This window comes from Sphaeramia orbicularis, chromosome 21, assembly GCF_902148855.1.
Source record: "Sphaeramia orbicularis chromosome 21, fSphaOr1.1, whole genome shotgun sequence".
Lineage (NCBI taxonomy): Eukaryota > Metazoa > Chordata > Actinopteri > Kurtiformes > Apogonidae > Sphaeramia > Sphaeramia orbicularis.
Genome location: NC_043977.1, coordinates 16,528,652 through 16,549,006, shown reverse-complemented (window position 1 = coordinate 16,549,006; position 20,355 = coordinate 16,528,652). Strand labels below are relative to the sequence as shown.

At 36.3% G+C, this 20,355-nt stretch overlaps 1 protein-coding gene across 1 annotated transcript in view; it reads left to right on the top strand.

Moving 5' to 3' along the window:
* Positions 1 to 20,355, top strand: part of erbb4b (erb-b2 receptor tyrosine kinase 4b) — an 885,828-nt gene that overhangs the window by 711,200 nt on the left and 154,273 nt on the right. Inside the window, exon 14 of the mRNA XM_030124408.1 lies at positions 8,968 to 9,061. Coding sequence (XP_029980268.1) covers positions 8,968 to 9,061 — 94 coding nt within the window. The remainder of the gene's footprint in view (positions 1 to 8,967; positions 9,062 to 20,355) is intronic.

Sequence of the window (20,355 nt, the reverse complement as noted above, 5' to 3'; positions counted from 1 at the left end):
TGTGCAATTTGCCCCCTGCTCACTCATGCATGAAAACCTGGGTCTGTAAATTTGGACAAATATCCACCAATCCCCTACCTACCGACATCCATAAAAGAAAATTCCAAAAAATTATCAAATGCAGAAATGGGGGTGATTTTTCAAAATGCATAGTTTTTTGGGTTTTTTTATACACCCTGTATAGTGATGGATCTATAAACTGATGTGTGTTTGGAGGTTGGAGCCTTCCGTCTACTTGACAGACTGAGACAGACACCAGATAAGGCATTGATTGAAAAACTAAATCTGGTTTCCACAGGTATCCCCACTCTGACTCAACATAGTTCATACAGAGTCCAGTGAAGAATTCAAGGTGTCTTTAGAAGTGTTTTATTGTATGAGATAAAAACTTTACCTTCGTGAAAGAGAAGCAAAGGCACTACTTTACACAGCAGTGGATATGTATTTAAGGAGTGGGGTTTTTCTGTTTGTAATGTACCTACTACGGTGTTTGTAAGAAGAGGTGCATCGGGATCTCTGCACTGTCACTTTGGTTAAGTAGTTTCTTGTGGGAAACCCTTTGATTACAGATGTCGAGCACAGATATGGGGCTTATAAAAAGCTCTGAGCTACTGCGACCAGCTGGAATCAAAGCTTATGCTGCGGACATGGTGACTGCATCGGCAAAATCCCTAACTCACCCTTAGGCATAGAAAAATAAGAAGGGAGATTTGAAGCGTTTCCACTGTAGCATTAGAAACACATTTACTTTAGTTTTACTTGAAGTTTGTGGAGACATCTCGCTCCTATTCTTAAGAAGGTCAAATGCAGACCTTGCACATTTCTATGGATATAGTCTCCCAAATGATTATGTAATGTTTGGAATTCTGATAAAAATGCCAAGTCAGGTTCCTGCACCCGTTAGGGACTTGTAGGACAGGTTCAGAATCACTATTCACTCCAGACTCCAACATCCCTCTGGTGTTATGCAGGTGATAGACACAGTAAAAAATGTGGTATTCTTAGACATTCGGGACAGAAAAGCCTCACATCCCTCTCATAGGTGAATTAGGCAAAAACAGATGTAAGTAACAACAAAAAGAACATGGATTTTCTTCCATCTGCCACTTGTTTCTTATTCTTGTCAGATGAAATCACAACCAAACAAGTCGCAGAAACATCACGTTAAAATCCCCACTTTGCTTGGTTGGGGGGGAAATATATTTAACACGCCTGTCACACTGGCTATGTTCAGACTGCAGGTAAATGTGGCCCAAATCCGATTTTTTTGCCCGTATATAACCTGTATTCAATCTATTAAGACAGTTTGCCTGAATCCCAATTCACCCCTTGGCCCCTCCCCCTTGCCCCTACCCCTCCGTTTTGCGCGTACACGTGAAGGGGTAGTGTTGTCCCCATTCTCGATTAGACGGAGGGGAAGGGCTAAGGCAAAGGGTTGTATAGTCCTCAAAATGAAGATTTTTCAAGACCATACTATGAACGGAGGGGTGGGAGAAATTTCCCATAATTCTGTTTGAATCGTTGGCAAGATGGAGGTAAACAGCCAAAAAGTGCAGCAGTGTGATGAAAGAAGCACACAAATGTACGTATTTTCTTCAGCTTAATCATTTGATCGACTGTTTAATGCCGTTTCACTGTGTTATAGATCGCATTTCTGTGGTTTATAGTTGATAGCCACAAAAAGATGACCAAAGCCCACGGAACAGAGATGGTTACAGCTACTGACGGCATTATGAATACTTTCAGAAACTAAGTTTTCACATCTGTTTATAGCACCATCGATGACTGCTGATGACATAACAGGTTGCGAAGGGTTGTCTCATTTCATAGGGGAATGTTTCAACCCCTACCCTTTGCAACTCTGTTTCAAGGGGTAGTGTCAAATGCAATGGCCAAGGGCTAGGGGTAAGGGGGAGGACCAAGGGGTGAATTGGGCCTTTGAAACAGCATAAATCAAATTTTTCCAAATCCGACTCTAAATCCGATACATATCTAATATTTTAAAACGCGACTTCAGGCTGAACGGCCAAGTCGCATTTATCCAACCTTTACATTATTGAAATGCGGCAAACTTCACAATTCTGCGTCTCAGGTGGGGCTTGGGTTCTCCATAATTTTTATTGCATCAATGAACATTAAAGATCTGAGGACCTCCTCTCACTCTTGTGTTAAAATAATATGAATAACCAGCACGTTGACCTATGGGGATCCATGGGTTCTAGATGTGGTAGTTTTTATGCTGTTGTGTAGTCGTGCATGCTGTACCACATTTGTCCAGCAGTCACCGCCAAAGTGTTCTGGCCAGAGCAACGTGATTGTAAGGCTATTGTGTTCCAAAATGACTAATATCTCTCAAAATATTGGTCCAATCAACTTGCCATTTTCGCTAGTCTGTTCCTTGACCAAAAATATTTAAGTATGCCAAACTGCAGCAGTAAGCTCTGTACGGATTTTGTGTGATTACCAAGACACACACACATCCGCACACACACACACACACACACACACATACACCTCGGCTAAAATTTACTTAGGGGGTCAAATGAATGGCCATGTTTGTCCAAAAAAAAAGTTGTAAGAAATGCATAGAACTGTGTTGAAATAATGCTAATACATTTGTGCACAGACTACTGATATTATTTGACAGTGGAAGCTATATTTTCAGAAATATTGGATTTTGAATAGCACGCGTATTGAAAACTTTTGCTGGTGGACGGACGTGACATTACCCATGATGCTCTGGTCAGTACCAGATTATTAGTTATAAACTTATATACTTACTATTCCTAATTCTCCTCTTATTCATAAATGTTAGTATTGTGGATCTAAAACCCTAACAGCTGACACAAAAACACAAAATGTGGCACACATGTGATATGTAGTATATAATCTTGTAAGAATAATTGGGGAATCTAAAAGAATAGAATATTTGTTTTTCAGGTAAATTCAGTTGAAATATAACTTGGCCATTTGTGACATGAAAATATAGCATTAATTGTGATGAAATTGGACATTTTTGAGCTGAAAACATAGTTCATATGACCATCAACATGTTGCAACAGAACTGAAGTCCTGTCAATTTGCATAACTTGCATTTACCAACACAATGTTCCTCTGGGGATTCATTTATATTGATTTCTTATGCACAAAGACATAAATAAGATCTCTAAGCAAATTTTGGCCGACATACACACACACACACAGAGGCCACTTGACTTTTATCATATAGATGTCCATTTGGAAGAACTACAAAAAAGACACCCAGTTTAGGTTTAAGGCCACAGTTTAATGAAGTTTTGGCGGCTGCACCGGCGCTGAATGAGGAGGACCAGGAGGTGGCGTTAGGGCAGGGGGGCTAGGCGTGTCACTGCGTGTCACAGTCACTGCTTGCGCACGGGGCCACGCCCTGCCTACCTGTCCACCTGCTCACCAGCACCACCCACACCATCACCACCACCACCGCCACTGAGGAAACCGGCACACGATTCACCTCTAAACGCAACACGTCCCCTTCACTGTCTTATACACTGTCACCATGTGTTTCATATTTCATTATTTCTGTGCTTATGTGTCCCAAACAGTTCTTCTGATTGGTCTGTTGTTCAGGTTTACATTTTGTTAGATGTGTCTAGGGATGGGAATTGAGAACCGGTTCTTTTTGAGAACCGGATCCCAGTAGCTCGATTCCTTGGAATCATTTACCTGCCTGCTTAACGATTCTGCTTATCGATTCCGCCTTCGTTGCACATGCATGATGACGTCACGCGCATGCTGCATTGTTTTGGTCAGAACGTAGCCAACATGGCATTGAGACAGAAACGCTCCAAAAAGACGACACCAGGTCCACTTGTAACACTTGCAAAGCTTCAGTTTCTTCAAAAGGAGGGAATCCCTCCAATATGCTCAAACATTTGTCCACAGCATGTGATTCCTTTACAGGAATGTCACATATTTGATACGCTACTCAGCGGCGCTTGTGAATCTAGCAGCAGAGCAAACACCAGGCCGTCAACTGAGCCTGGTTCCGGTGTGGGCAACAAATGTTGTGCCCCCTCAAGTACAAGTTTCTGAAGGTATGGCAAAGGAAATGAGGTGCACAACAACAGGAGATGAGACGAGCCCATGTAGTGGAAATGTGGCAATAGAGGAATTAGTAAATCCTCTTTAGTTTCACTTTCACTGAACCCCCCCCCCCCCCCAAACCGGGCCCAGTGTCATCTGTTTTTATTATTTGTGTATACTGTATATGTTATATTTTCTGTGCAGAGATGGAAATATAAAAGACAGGTAATGCAAACACACCCGTTTGTACTCTTATTCCTTTACCCAAAGAGAATTGATAAGAGAATCGGATCGATAAGCAAAATCGATAATGGAATCAGAATCGTTAAATTCTTATGGATTCCCATACCTAGATGTTCCTATCAGTAAAGCCTCCTTACATAAGGTGTGTTTTACCAAAGCCCAGAGGACAGAGTGTCTCGAGTGGAGCATAGAGCACACAGCTGCTGCTTAAATGTTCAAACTGATCTAAAATGTACCAGATGCCTGATATTTTCCATTTCCTTTTATGTAATACTACAGTATAATTGCACTTTTGTGATGTTAGATAGCAGCAAAGCCACATAAAGCTTCAGTTTTCTTGTTTTGCAAATGATTTGTTGATTTGTTTTATTGAATCAAAATGTGGAACATGCAGATTTGTTTATCTTTGTGATCGTGTCAAAAAGCTATTTGAGATGAATTCTTGCTTTGTGTAAAATGTATTACATGCTTTGTTAATCATTGTTAATTTGTTGCTACATCTTTCTCCCAGAACACAGCAGAGCATCTTGCAATAAGCTATAAGTCTCAAGCATCGGTGATATCATCCGGCTTTTATTATTTCAACCAGCACGCACGCAGACAAAGGCTTACCTCCACTGCCAAGGTTTTATGAAGGCCAGATGAAGAATAATTAATTACTAATTCATTTTTGATCCCACAGGGCAAGCTACATTTTTTTTTCTGTTGCTGAGATTAAACACTATGTTTTTCCTCACTGACCAAAAGTGAAGTCCCCAAAAGTCATTATCCTTGTCCTGTAGTGACAAAGGCAAAGCGCCAACTCAGTCGCATTGTGGTCAAATTTAATGACTTTTCCAGGCCACTCTGGTACTATTATAAGGGGATTGCAGAAATTGAATAACAAGGCACTTAATTTAATTGATTTTTAAAACACAGTGCCCCTCGCAGGTACTGCACCTTTCAACTGCTGTGTCAACCCCCCCCTTGAGTGATGGTATCAGAACTACTGTTAGCTAATTAGCTACAATGCTTATGGGAGTGTGTGTATGGTTGAGACTGCCTGTTGATGTCGTGACTCCTATAAATCGATTGACTTCTATTGCCAAAGTGAGCACCGTGGAAAAACAACACTCATGCTCACCGATACACACAGATATACAGTCGGGTCCATAAGTATTTGGACAGTGACACAGATTTAGTCATTTTGCCTCTCTACAGGATCCAAAAAGAACTAATATAAATGTGACTGAATTATGGGCTTTTAGCTTTAACCTCCTGAGACCCAGCAATGCATATTTTTTTAACACTTTCTTTTTATTGTTTCTTTTTTAAGAACATGTAGCAGATATGGGCATACAGATGGAAGACAAAAAAAAAAAGAAATACAAACCGAAAAAGGAAAAAGAACAGTGGATTGCCATGTCTCTACAGTATGCTCCAGTGTTGTTAGCAATAAGATCATCCTTATCCTATTGTCGTGTAAACAGACCATTTTTCCCACTTTTCTCGACAGCAATGCATATTTGTCGTCTGTAGGGGACAAAAGTTTCACAGTTTTACTAAAAAAATGCTTTCCCTTGCAAGGACATAAAAAATAACTAAATAGAAATTATTTTAAAAATGCATCTGAAAAAAACTGTTGCATTACGTAGTTTCCAATTAAGACAATAGTTTAATGTAAAAAAGAAAAATAAAAAAAAAGCTAAAATGTTCATTTTCCTGGGTTTCAGGAGGTTAAATCAAGGGGTTTAACAAAAACACTGCATTAACCATTTCGGAATTACAACTATTTTAACCCATGCAGTTCTCAAATGATGTTTTTTTTCTCTATATTCAACATTTCTTAAGTGATTTGTCGCCATTTATTAGAAAATAATCATCCATATTTTGCATTTTTCCAGTGATTATGAGGTATTTCCAGATATTTCATTCACTGATCATTTTAACTATTGTAGGTAATTCATTTATCAGACAGGGGCAGTTGTTTGTTTACCTGCTTTACTAGTTTCAGCTTCTTCCTGTGCAGCCTTATAAGTGTCACATGATGTTGCTGTGACGTTTCTTATAGGCTGCTCAGGAGGATTGGTCAGACAGCCAGGAGGGTTTACGCCCCCTGCTATCTGACCTCTCCCTCCAGGACCGCATCCCAGGTGTGTGATAGGGTGACAGCAACATCATGTGATGCTTCTGACAAAGGCTACACAGGAAATAGATGAAACTACTCCCTCCCACCTACAATCTGACACTGCCCTGACCTCAACACCTTTAAATTCCTTTTAAAAACTAATTTATTTAAAATTGCTTTTGATGTTTCATTTCAATGTTTAATTGTTTCATATTCATATACCTGCCTCTTGCACCTGCTTTTTATCTATTTTTAATGTGTTTGATTTCTATTTTTATCTGCTGTATGTAAAGTGTCTTGGAGTTCCATGAAAAGCGCTATACAAATAAAATTATTATTATTAATATTATTATTATTATTATTATTATTACCTCCGCCAAGGAGGTTATGTTTTTGCCAGGGTTTGTTTGTTTGTCTGTCTGTCTGTCTGTCTGTTTGTTTGTTTGTTTGTTTGTTTGTTTGTTTGTCTGTCCGTTAGTGTGCAACATAACTCAAAAAGTTATGGACAGATTTGGATGAAATTTTCAGGGTTTGTTGGAAATGGGATAAGGAAGAAATGATTAAATTTTGGTGGTGATCGGGGGTGGGGGGGCCCATGGAGGGGGGCACTGATCGTTAGTGTGCAACATAACTCAAAAAGTTATGGACAGATTTGGATGCAATTTTCAGGGTTTGTTGGAAGTGGGATAAGGAAGAAATGATTAAATTTTGGTGGTGATCGGGGGTGGGGGGGCCCACGGGGGGGGCCACTGATCAGCCTTGGCGGAGGTCTGCGCTCTCCGAGTGCTTCTAGTTATTATTATTATTATTATTATTATTATTATTATTATCATTATTATTATTATTATTATTATTATTAGTAGTAGTAGTAGTAGTAGTAGCAGCAGTTGTAAAGCAGGTAAACAAACAACAACCCCAGTCTGATAAATGAATTATCTACAATAGTTATAGTTGGAAGACAGTACAAACCTTCACCAGAATTCACTGATCATGTAGATCACAGGTGTCAAACATGCAGCCTGGGGGCCAAATCCGGCCCGCCAAAGGGTCCAGTCTGGCCCTTGGGATGAATTTGAGAAATGCATTTTCATGCCATTTTACTATATTTACACTAAAACAAACTAACATTTCACAAAAACACGAATAACCTCAACAAATATAAACATTTTGAAATGTCTGAAGTGTAATTTTACCAATATTCTGCCTGATATTAAATGTTTTGTGTATTTGTGGATCCACAGTGATCTCTGAGTTGTAATTTACATGTTTAAATAATAAACTGAGACATAATATTGTTAAAATTGCACTTAGTTTTCTTAAGAAATTTCAGTTTATTCGTGTTATTCACATTGTTTTAAAGGATAGTTGGTAAATGTAAACCTTTTCATTGCATAATTTTACTTTTTTTGCTCTAAAACATACAGGAAAGTTTGGAGTTTACATTTTTTATATATTTTTTTATTTTATTTTTTTTTTTATTGGTCTGGCCCACTTCAGATTAAATTTGGTTTAATGTGGCCCCTGAGCTAAAATGAGTTTGACACCCCTGATGTAGATGTTCATAAAAGCTCAGATTAAAGGTAGGGTAGGAGATTTTTTTTCCTGGAGCATTTATTACTATGTTGCATAAAATCCCCTTCACACCCCAATTGCAACCAGTTAATTAAATGCTCTAACACAAAAATAAAAACATTTTTAGTCACCTATAGAACAGACAGGACTGAAATAACACCATCCAATCATTTTAACCGGTCCATCGAAATGATTGAATGCTGATATGTCAATCAAACTCAACTGCCATTTGAGGGGCTTCAGGGGGAAGTCTGAAGAAAGGGGTTTGGACTTTTGAATTGCGTATTTTCAAAATGTAGCTTGCTCAAACCATTTTTACAGGATCTCCTACCCCACCTTTAAAGTTGAGGGTTATTATATCCAAATAAAAGAGAAAACTGGAAAAAAAAAAAAGTGACTTTTTCAGAAAAATATAGCATTAACTGAACATAAACCAAATGTCTCCATCCACTGTCATTGATCCAACTCCATGGGTTTTACTGGTGAATCAATGTTGTAGAAGATGACAGTGTTTCCATGGTAACTACGGAGCCTCTGAACATCCAAATGGGTCTTCTCTGATGACCATGAAAAGATGACAAACTGTATTTTGTACCAATTATTTACATGTGTCGATAGAATTAGTGGATCAACAGGTATTAAACATTTTAGATGAGTAGATGGTTTTGGTCGCTGGTTGATATTCGGGCCTTTATGGGTTAAACATATTCTCTCTATGTTCAGACGATCTTCCTCTGTCTTTTGATTATGTTAAATCCAGCAGCTTTAAGTGGAATTCATCGCATTCGATACGAGTTTTTGAAGCCGTGTAACTCTGTTTTTCTAAGACTTCCAGCCTGCAGTTGTCAGTAAAACTAGAAAAAGACACGAAGCCGTATTATTCTTCTATCTCACAAAGGCTTTCTTGTCTCCCTTTACCCTCTGTACCTCTATCCCCACCCATCTGGTTCCCTCTATCCCTACCTTTCCTCCATCTATCTCAGGGATATTCGAGAGTACGCCAACGGCTCAGTGTGTGTGGAGTGTGATGCCCAGTGTGAGCGGGCGGACGATGACTCTTTGACCTGCAATGGTCCGGTAAGCTCACATCTAGGAACGACAACAGAGGACTCACCTGAATTCTTTCATTCTGATTCTGTATTTCAGCTGAATAGAGACAAAGAATAAGGTATGATGGTATTTGTGTGTATACTTGGGTTTTTATCCAGAGTATACAGAGGGATTCAAGCTCCAAACTACAGACATTCCCTGCAGTTATTTTAGTTTTGCTATTGATTATATCTCATGTTTCCGAAATATATTTTGTACTTGCTTAGAAGCTTGTTGAAAATTGTTTGGCAGCAGCTGTAAATTACAAAAATGCCAAAAGAAGGGAAAAAAATGCCTGACCTTCATTTCCATTCACCTCTGTTTTTTTACACCCAGAGCCTCTCTGTTAAAATCTTATCACATTGTGTGAAAGAAGGTGATGATCTTAAGCAGATGCACATTGGAAGAGCCATATGTGGCCTTGTGTTTACCATTGCACCCTGTCAGTTCTTGTCTTAGTTTAGTATTTTAGAACTGGCAAGAACTTAGGAACTAAGGCAAGAACAAATAAATCAAGTAGATGTATTTCAGTTAGAGGGGTCAATCTTTGGAATGGCCTAGAGGATCGATTCAAACAGTCTAAAACAATTAAAACTTTTAAAAAGATGTACAAATGAATAATTATTCAAAAATACAGAGCTCAGGATTGACTAAAGAAAATACTTGTGTAAAAGACTACAATCAATGGTGTAGCAGTCCCTGGAGAAGTGGTTATACTCTCAATTTTTTGGCTTCTTCTTTTTTTTTTTTTAAGTCCAGAAAAACGGCCTGTTTTAGAAACAGTGACGTGTAAGACTACTCCAGTATACTCAAAAATCCATCAGTACTATTTGCTCACTATTATAAAAAGATCATGACTTGATCAGGAGCAGTTTGTAGGTATTATTGGTCACACAAGCAGCTGCATGAATGTAAATGTATTCAACATGAGGCAAACATAGGATAACGTTAGCCTTTCATAACGTTAGTCTTTCATAACGTTAGCCTACTCACACAGTTTAACTATTGGCGACAAAATCTCTTCTCTATATGTGCAGTCATATGACCAGTAGTTTAAAACAGTGACTCATTTGGAAACCACTTTAGAACTTACCTCAGAATTATGTATTAAATGAAAGAAGGTTCTCTCGATATGTGTCACTCATTTGAAAGATCTTTCTTCTGCCTTTCTCGTTCACATTTCCAATAATTGTGCATCTTTCAAAGAGACGTGCAGTGACCTGTCAATCAACTGGAGTGGCACTGGTTCCAGAGGTGTCTAGTCATATTCCAGAGGTGGCCAGCACTTGTTAGTAATAGTTTCCTCGGCATGACCCGCCCTACTCTGCCTCTGATTGGCTCATCAGTCCTCATGCCCAAAGTTAAACAATCTAATCAGTGAAGGCACCGAGTACTAGCCAATTAGAAGTAGAGTAGGGCGGGTCATAGCTTCACCATCCTAGGGGAAAAATATGGACATTTTGGCTGCAGATACTACTGAATGGGGGGATTCAGAAGTGGGTATACTCAATGCTGACTGAAAAATAAGTAGGTATACTCCATATACCAGCGTATACCCTGGACTACACCACTGACTAGGATCAATATTGGTAGTTGAGATAAGGACATGATTTACCTGAATTAAATTAACCCTTGTGTGGTGTTCAGATTTTTGTTATTCAGTCAGTGTTCGTGGCTGTGGTGGTCCCACTGCTTTTGTGGGTTTTTTATTTAACATAATCAAACAATTTTATGTTAAAATACTCAGCGGATGTTTACTTCATCCCAGTTACAAGCAACATAAAAAAAGCATATATGTTTAATATTTGCCTTTGCTAGATCACATGTATAAATTAAAGTGCTACTTGTTTTTAGTTTTTTCTTTCTTTTTTTTTTTTTTTAATACAATGTAATATAACCAAGATATGTACAGAAGAGGATTAGGGCCAATGGAAAAAAAGAAAAAAATTAAGATGCAATATATTTTTTTATTATTATTCTGAGGAAATAAGTCAGAATTCTGACTTTTTTCTCAGAATTCTGACTTTAATCTCAGAAAATTAATTTTAAAAAATATTTAAAATAGTCAAAATTTGGAGAAAAAGTCTGAATTCTGACTTTTTTCTCAAAATTCTGACCTTTTTCTCGGAATAATAATAAAAAAATATATATTGGACCCTAATTTAATTTGTTTTTTCCAGTGGCCCTAATCCTCTTTCATAAGATACGAGAGGAAAAAATTAATAAAAAAAAAAAAAAATTACTCATCATTTTTCTTTTAATAAAAAAATTAAAATGGGTCCCAGAGACCCTAACACCATACAAGGGTTAAATATGTATTCTTTTCCGTTCTATATTTAGCAATGATTACACTGAAATTTTTTTGTTTGTTTGTTTTCATGTGGAAACATTGTGTTAATTGTAAATAGTGTTAGGCAAAATAAGTCTGAACTTCAACATAAACCCTTTTGGGTCACATTATATATGGAACAATGGATATGTTGTTTTTGTTTGTTGTTTAAAGTAATTAACAACCGGATAAACTACTGCTAAACACTGGAATATGTATTATATCAACTGATTGTCTTGGTTGCACATACTTTATAGTGGTGCAGTTTCTTGCGATGCTGTGGAGAAAATGAAAGCCTAACTGCAGCACTTTGATTACAACCAATAAAAAAAAAAGAGGTAATATTTATTTTAATTAAAGGTGTTAAAAATTGTAGTCTCAAGTGGTCCGTCAGGGAATCAGTGGAGGCCTTGAGCCTATTGCTGTTGTTTTCTTTGTAGATGATCTATTACTTGAATGGTATTAAGGTTTACATCTGAAATTACTGCGTTTTGTAACTGTCAGTCTGAGCGTAACAGAAATCTCCCTGGGTAACCTGTTAGAGCTCTGGTAAACGTCATATGAGCAGCACAAGCACAAAAATGGATTATAGCAATCATGTTATGGCCACAGAGCCCATAGCAATTACATTACAGCTTACACACAGTGATTTGATAGGTCTAATGCCCTCTGTGGAGACACATAGGAAATTGGACAATAGCCACAAATACAGACTCTTGTAAATACAGAATAAATCCTAATGCTCCGCTCAGAGTTGTTATTCTTTTATTCTAGTTTTTGTATCATTTGCACATAATTGCTTCAATTACTATGCATTATTTAATTCTTTTCCGGCGAGCACAACCACTGCTTTGTCTTTACTAAATCACAGCTATATCCCACATCAGACATTCAGGTAAAATTGCTTAAGCGCTGCTCCTGAAATCTCAAAAGCAAAGCAAAATTAGTAGTTAACAAAAAGTACAGCTAAGACGGTGAAGTATTTGGTCATAAACAATGCTACAGGCAATGCTAATTTACAATTTTAAGCTCAAGGTTGAGGTACAAAAACAAAAGTTATTAACATTATACTAGTTCATTTGTTTTCTTTCAAAAGTATTAAGTAATTTTATGTCATGGTGGGATTATTAATATGAATAATGAGAGATAAGAAGTAAATTTTAGAGTTAAAGATAGTGATAAAAGCTAGAAGCAATGTTGTTTTACCACTGCACACAGCTCCAAATGAAAAGAATGGAGTTTGATGCTGAAATGGCAGCTTTTCTTCTGCACAGTGAGTTTGATTTTAAGGTTTATGAAGGTATAAAGTTATTATGTGATGATATTATCTTTGCTAAGTTGGCTGTTTTTTGGTTCAGACTAAACTGTGACAGTTCTGACCTTGTTTTGACGGTTTCTAACCAAGGTTATTATCGTTAACAAAAACTAGCGAAATGACAAAAACTAGAATTGAAAACACATTTTTGTTAACTGAAATAAATGAAAACTATAATAAAAAAACAAAAAAAAGATAACTAACTGAAACTGTATTGTGTGCTTACAAACCTAACTAAAATGTATAAAAATTATGGGTAAAATTCCCTTAGTTTTTTTCTCTGTCAATGTTGGATTGATATGAAATCAATTTATTTCGCTCTAGCAATTTTAGCTGCTGGCACTTTACGGCACTTCACAGTCCGTCACTTGTCGTTAAGAGTTTGTTTCTTATCCCCAGTCTCCTTGGCAACATGGAAACTAAAGCTGGGGGAAAGCAACAGAGTCCTGTAGGGGATTTATTTCATTATGATGGCGAGGAAGATAAAAGATATGAAAAAACGAAAACTAAGCTTTCAGGAAAAAACAAAAACTAAGAAAAACTAGCAAAGCTGCTCAAAAAACTAATTAACTAACTAACTAACTAACTAACTGAATCAGAAAAAAAAAGTCAAAACTAAATGAAACTAAACTATAATGAATAATCGAAACTATTATAACCTTGTTCCTAACAGATCTTTAGTGCACCACAAACCCTACAGAAAATGGAGGTGATTTGTGCTTTTACTGCGGCTGTTTTCTGTCTAAAAACAGAGCTAAGCTAAACAGAGCTATAATGTAAACTATCAGCTGACGGAGCACATGAAGATTATGTGTTATTTTGTTATTTTGTGTTATTTTGACGGAATTTGTCAAAATAACCTGTGAGTTTTAGTTTGAAGAAGAATAAATTATAATACCATATTACAGATGTGTGTAAACAATGAGATTTATACTTTATTCAGTGAGCGTGTGTTCAGTCTGTGGATCCATTGGTGGTTTAGAGAGAGAGAGAGAGAGAGAGAGTGTTGTGATAGATAGAACAAACGAACGAACGAACGAACGAACGAACGAACGAACGAACGAACGAACGAACGATAGATAGATAGATAGATAGATAGATAGATAGATAGATAGATAGATAGATAGATAGATAGATAGATAGATAGATAGATAGAACGATAGAACGATAGAACGATAGATAGAACGATAGAACGATAGATAGAACGATAGATAGATAGATAGATAGATAGATAGATAGATAGATAGATAGATAGATAGATAGATAGATAGATAGATAGAACGATAGATAGATAGAACGATAGATAGATAGAACGATAGATAGAACGATAGAACGATAGATAGATAGATAGATAGATAGATAGATAGATAGATAGATAGATAGATAGATAGATAGATAGATAGATAGATAGAAAGATAGAAAGATAGAACGACAGAACGACAGAACGATAGAACGATAGATAGATAGATAGATAGATAGATAGATAGATAGATAGATAGATAGATAGATAGATAGATAGAACGATAGATAGATAGAACGATAGAACGATAGAATGATAGATAGATAGATAGATGATAGATAGATAGATAGATAGATAGATAGATAGATAGATAGATAGATAGATAGATAGATAGATAGATAGATAGATAGATAGATAGATAGATAGATAGATAGATAGATAGATTTATTGTCTGTTCCAAGTATAAACAGAAATTCCTCTTCAGAACCACTTTAAATTAAAATCCCATTTCACAACAGTGCAGACAGTTTCTTTGGAATATACTGAATGCTTCAACATCAGATCATTGGCAGATGTTTTGTAACATATTCTGATATTTCTCCAAAGACAATGGCAGTCATTGTCTCAGAACATTCAACTGACTGATTTTAAACTCTGAATCTCCCGAAAAGGAAATGTGACCAGCTCTAAAATGCATTTTCTGTTAAACATGTATAATTTCATGGAGATTTATCCTGACATAAATAAGCCTGGGAAACTTTTTTTTTGTAAATTGCTGCTTGTTAAATGTCTCAGCTCTGAGTTTTTATCACCATAAAGACTAATGGTCACTCCTACAGTGAAACTAGTGCGGTGGCATAGGGGAAAACACAAAGAAATGATATCTACAAACACACATACACACACATATCCGACGGCATAACACACAAGAAAAACCAATTTAAATTTACAGCAGGGTACTTTGGTCGTGACACGGTGCTTCCCCATCATTTTTGGGTTGTCCCAAAACCCTGCCGGACCAAACGCTGCTTGTTTGCGCTGACACATAATTTAGTTTGCTGATGTGATAGGATTATTGGCCACACGCGCATACACTCGCACACAAATAGCCACGGGTGGGAGGACACTCATAAAAGCAAAGTGCCAGGCTCAACGCCACAGCCAGCGACAGCGGAGAGATTTTCAATTTGCATAATTACACCAGGGTGAATGCATGTTCTTTTACACACAAAGGCTACAAAGAACACACGCAGAGGCATTAGTGTACAGTCGGTCATGTACGCTTCCATATGTAAGCCCATGCACACACAGTACTGAGGATTATGTAGGGACAACGACTCATCTGACCCTGTATTTACCAAAGCATACTGACTGATTGGTTGATTGATTGATTGGTTGGTTGGTTGGTTGGTTGGTTGGTTGGTTGGTTGATTGATTGGTTGGTTGGTTGGTTGATTGGTTGATTGATTGATTGATTGATTGATTGATTGATTGATTGATTCGTTGGTTGGTTGGTTGGTTGATTGATTGATTGGTTGGTTGGTTGGTTGATTGATTGATTCATTCATTCATTCATTCATTCATTCATTCATTGGTTGGTTGGTTGGTTGGTTGGTTGGTTGATTGATTGTAGGGCTGTATATCGGCAAAAATCTGGCGATACGATACAAACTACAATACTAGGATCATGATCATGATCATGACCATATATAACAATGATATATCACGATACTGTTAACAGGGTGATTTTTTTTAGGTTTTTTTGTTTGTTTCTTTTTGAAAAAAAAAATCCTGGAAGAATTGAATTACACCAGAAACATGCACAAAAAATGCTGAGCATGACATTTTAACAATTTTTTTTTTATTTGATGACAACCAGATCGAATGAGATATCACAAAATTTTCCACTGTAAAAACTTAAATTTATATTTTACAGACAGTTTAAGATCCTTTAAGTTTACAGTTTAAGATAAGAGTTTAAGTTTACAGTTTAAGATCCTGTTCAAATGTTCATATTCTATTAGTTCAGAACTAACATCAGAACGTTATTTTAGTTCAATCCCAATAAAGGAACTACAGTACCATCTGCCTCTCAGACAGTAAAAAGTGTTTTTAGGATGCTTCAAATCACCATTATTTAACAAAACAGTGTTAAATAATAATAAATAAAATATAAACAATAAAGAAAAACAAAAAAAAACAAAATGAACCTCCACAATATCTGCATTTGAATAAATACCTAAAAATATTGATACAGTACTTTTTAATATCGATACAGTATCGTAAAATGAAATATCGCGATGCGTTGTAGAACCGATATTTTCTTACACCCCTAATTGATTGATGTGTTTATTTCGAATATGAATGTCAAAACAGAAGAAAATAATTAAACAAAACACTGAAACATAAGCCATATAATACATATTCGAAAAGGAGTGAAAAGAAGTATAACTTAGAAACTCCCACCCATCCTCCCATCCTTATATAATTAATAATAATAATAACCTTCCTAGTCTAAGCATATCTATACCATATACTATAATATGACTGATACTTATTATTAAATAATTTGGTTTCTGGCTTTATATTATTATGAACAAATATAATAGGATTCACATAAACACATGATACAACTAGGAAATCGCAGTCCCCCCCCATCACCACAAACAAACAAACAGACAAACTCCAATGAAAACCTAACCTCCTCCTTTCCTTGGCAAAGATAATAAATAAACAAAACACTTAAACATAAGACATATAATATATATTCGAAAAGGAGTGAAAAGAAGTATAACTTATAAACTCCCACCCCTTCTCCTTATATAATTAATAATAATAATAACCTTCCTAGTCTAAGCATATCTATACTATATACTATAATATGACTGATACTTATTATTAAATAATTTGGTTTCTGGCTTTATATTATTATGAACAAATATAATAGGATTAACATAAACACATGATACAACTAGAAAAGCGCTCGGCCAGTGCAGACCTCCGCCAAGGCAGATCACCCCGCCCCCCCCATCACCACCAAAATGTAATCGTTTGTTCCTTGTGCCAGTATCAACATTTCCTGAAAATATCAGGAAAATCCATCCAGAACTTTTTGAGTTATCTTGCAAGCAGACAGACAAACAGACAAACCCTGATGAAAACATAACCTTCGCCATTCCTTGGCGGAGATAATAAATAAACAAAACACTTAAACATAAGACATATAATACATATTCGAAAAGGAGTGAAAAGAAGTATAACTTAGAAACTCCCACCCCTTCTCCTTATATAATTAATAATAATAATAACCTTCCTAGTCTAAGCATATCTATACTATATACTATAATATGACTGATACTTATTATTAAATAATTTGGTTTCTGGCTTTATATTATTATGAACAAATATAATAGGATTTACATAAGCACATGATACAACTAGAAAAGCACTTGGAAAGCACAGACCCCCACCAAGGCAGAGAAGTCCGCCCCCCCCCCCCCCCCCCCATCACCACAAACAAACAAACAAACAAACAAACAGACAAACTCCAATGAAAACATAACCTCCTCCGTCCCTTGGCGGAGATAATAAATAAACAAAACACTTAAACATAAGACATATAATACATATTTGAAAAGGAGTGAGAAGAAGCTTAACCTCCTCTCCTTATATAATTAATAACAATAATAACCTTCCTAGTCTGAGCATATCTATACTATATGCTATAATATGACTGATACTTATTATTAAATAATTTGGTTTCTGGCTTTATATTATTATGAACAAATACAATAGGATTCACATAAACACATGATACAACTAGGAAAGCACAGCCCCCCCCCCCCCCCCCCATCACCACAAACAAACAAACAAACAGACAGACAGACAAACCCTAATGAAAACCTAACCTCCTCCTTTCCTTGGCAGAGATAATAAATAAACAAAACACTTAAACATAAGACATATAATATATATTCGAAAAGGAGTGAAAAGACGTATAACTTATAAACTCCCACCCCTTCTCCTTATATAATTAATAACAATAATAACCTTCGTAGTCTAAGCATATCTATACTATATACTATAATATGACTGATACATAAACACATGATACAATAACACAAATATGTAAATACATATTCATACACAGATCTATACACACACACATACACATACATACACATATACCTACATATATATACACACATACACACCTATACATCCATATACATACATACACATACACATACCACATATTTGTACATCTTTATAACCCCCAGTAATACCCAACACCTCCCTCATCCCTGCACCTCTGAAAAATTGTCTTTGTTCCTCCTTTTAAATAGTTTCATGCTTGGACATTGCTTTAACTCTATATTAAATCTGTTCCACAGTCTCACCCCACTGACTGAAACACAAAAACCCTTCCTAGTCATGTGTATTAAGTGAATTTTGAAGTTAATTTTCCCCCTTAAATTATAACCCCCCCCCCATGAATACTGAATAATTTCTGTATATTTGTTGGTAAAAGATTATTTTTTTAGCTTTGTACATTATTTGAGCTGTTTGATAGTCCATAGTGTCTGTGAACTTCAGTAATTTTAACTGTAAGAAAAGGATTTTTCCATCTTTTCCTTTGGAGCAAACATGGTTTTACATTGTGTTTGTCTTAGCAGTTCTAATTACTATGCATCTACAACTGGACAGCGGATTAAGTTTTTTTGTGATCATATTTTTATTTTTCTATTTTATTTATTTGCACATCATAAAACAGCAAGAGAAAAATAAAAACAACAACAACAACAACATTCAAATAAGTAACATCATTGTGCAGAAGAGGATAGAAGCCAAAAAAAGGCTTATGTGAATACCTCCCCAGAAATAAAAAAAAAATTTAAAAAAATTAAAAGAATTAAAAATAGGATATAACTGAAATATTAATCTAAAGTAAAAACAATAAAAATACAAATCAAATTAGAAATCATCAAATACAAATCAAATGATATACAGCCTTATATTTTTTTATGAATTAGAGTCGTTTTCAGATGCTTTTTAAATAATGATAAAGAAGATGTTGATTGAAGTTCAGGTCGTAGATGATAAGATTTCTATTCACCAGTGTATGTGTGTGTGTGTGTGTGTGTGTGTGTGTGTGTGTGTGTGTTTGTCAATGAGATGCTCTTCTGGCCTGTTGATGATACGAAGTCTGAGAGATCTGTTCCTCAGCCTCTCTTCCTCTCGTCTCCTACCTCTTCCCCCGCCTATATTAGCTCCATAAATCCTGTTCTAGGCGAATTGTTATGGTCATTGTGTGCGCTGTGAGCAATGGTTATTATCTGCCTGCTCCACTCGCACTGCTTTATGTGCGTCGTCTGCTTCCTCCCTCCCTCTCCTTTCTTTCTCTTATTCTCTCTCTATCTCTCTCTCTCTCTCTGTTCTCCTGCGTTGTCTCTGTCCAACCTCTCTCTCTCTCTCTCTAACTCTTTCTTTCCCTTATTACACAAGTGTTCTTTTTTTTTTTTTTTTTTTTTTCTCATCTCGTCGTTCGCTGCTTTCACCTTCTGTCTTTGGCTCCCCGTTATCTCTCTTTAGCTCTCAAGCTTTCATTGCCACACAGATGCAAGTACAACAATTTAATCTATAAAGCTCCCAAGGAAATGGCAATAGACTAGTCCATCATGTAACTATACAGTATATCCATCAGTCAGTCTATGTTTTCAACTTAGACAGGAGATATTTCATCGCTTAAATGGGTGATGCTGCAGACTTGCTTTACATGCCCTTCATGATGTCAGGAGTAGGTGCAGTCGAGCTTCTCTAGATGCCAAATCAAACATTTAACCCAGAAAGACCCAATGCTACTTTTGTGGCAATTTTTCTTTATATCCTCCTGATAGATAGAATGCCTTTATTGTCACTATACACATGTACAACGAGATTTAAAAAGCAGCTCCTTTCAGTGCAAACATATGCATAGAATAAAAAACGATAGATTTCAATAATAAATAGGGATGCCCAATATTGGCTTTTTTGCCAAAAACCGATATGCCGATATTGTCCAACGCTTAATATCCGATTCCGACATCTACCGATACCGCTGCCGATATATGTGGGATATTAAACTAATTTTAGGTAACATCACATATCTCCTGTCATGGAATTAACACATCATGCCTAATTTTATTGTGATGCCCCATTGGATGCAAATGCAACAAGGCTTTCAAAATGTAAACACTGTCTGTGCAAAGAATACATACTTCAGCTGAAGTTGTGGAAAAAATGCCATATTTATTTATTTTCTCTCCCTCCCTCCATGAGTCTGTTACAGTGTGGCAACTCTACTGTACAATTTTGAAAACTGCACGTTTCTTTCAGCTACAAACAATGCTTCATTTACG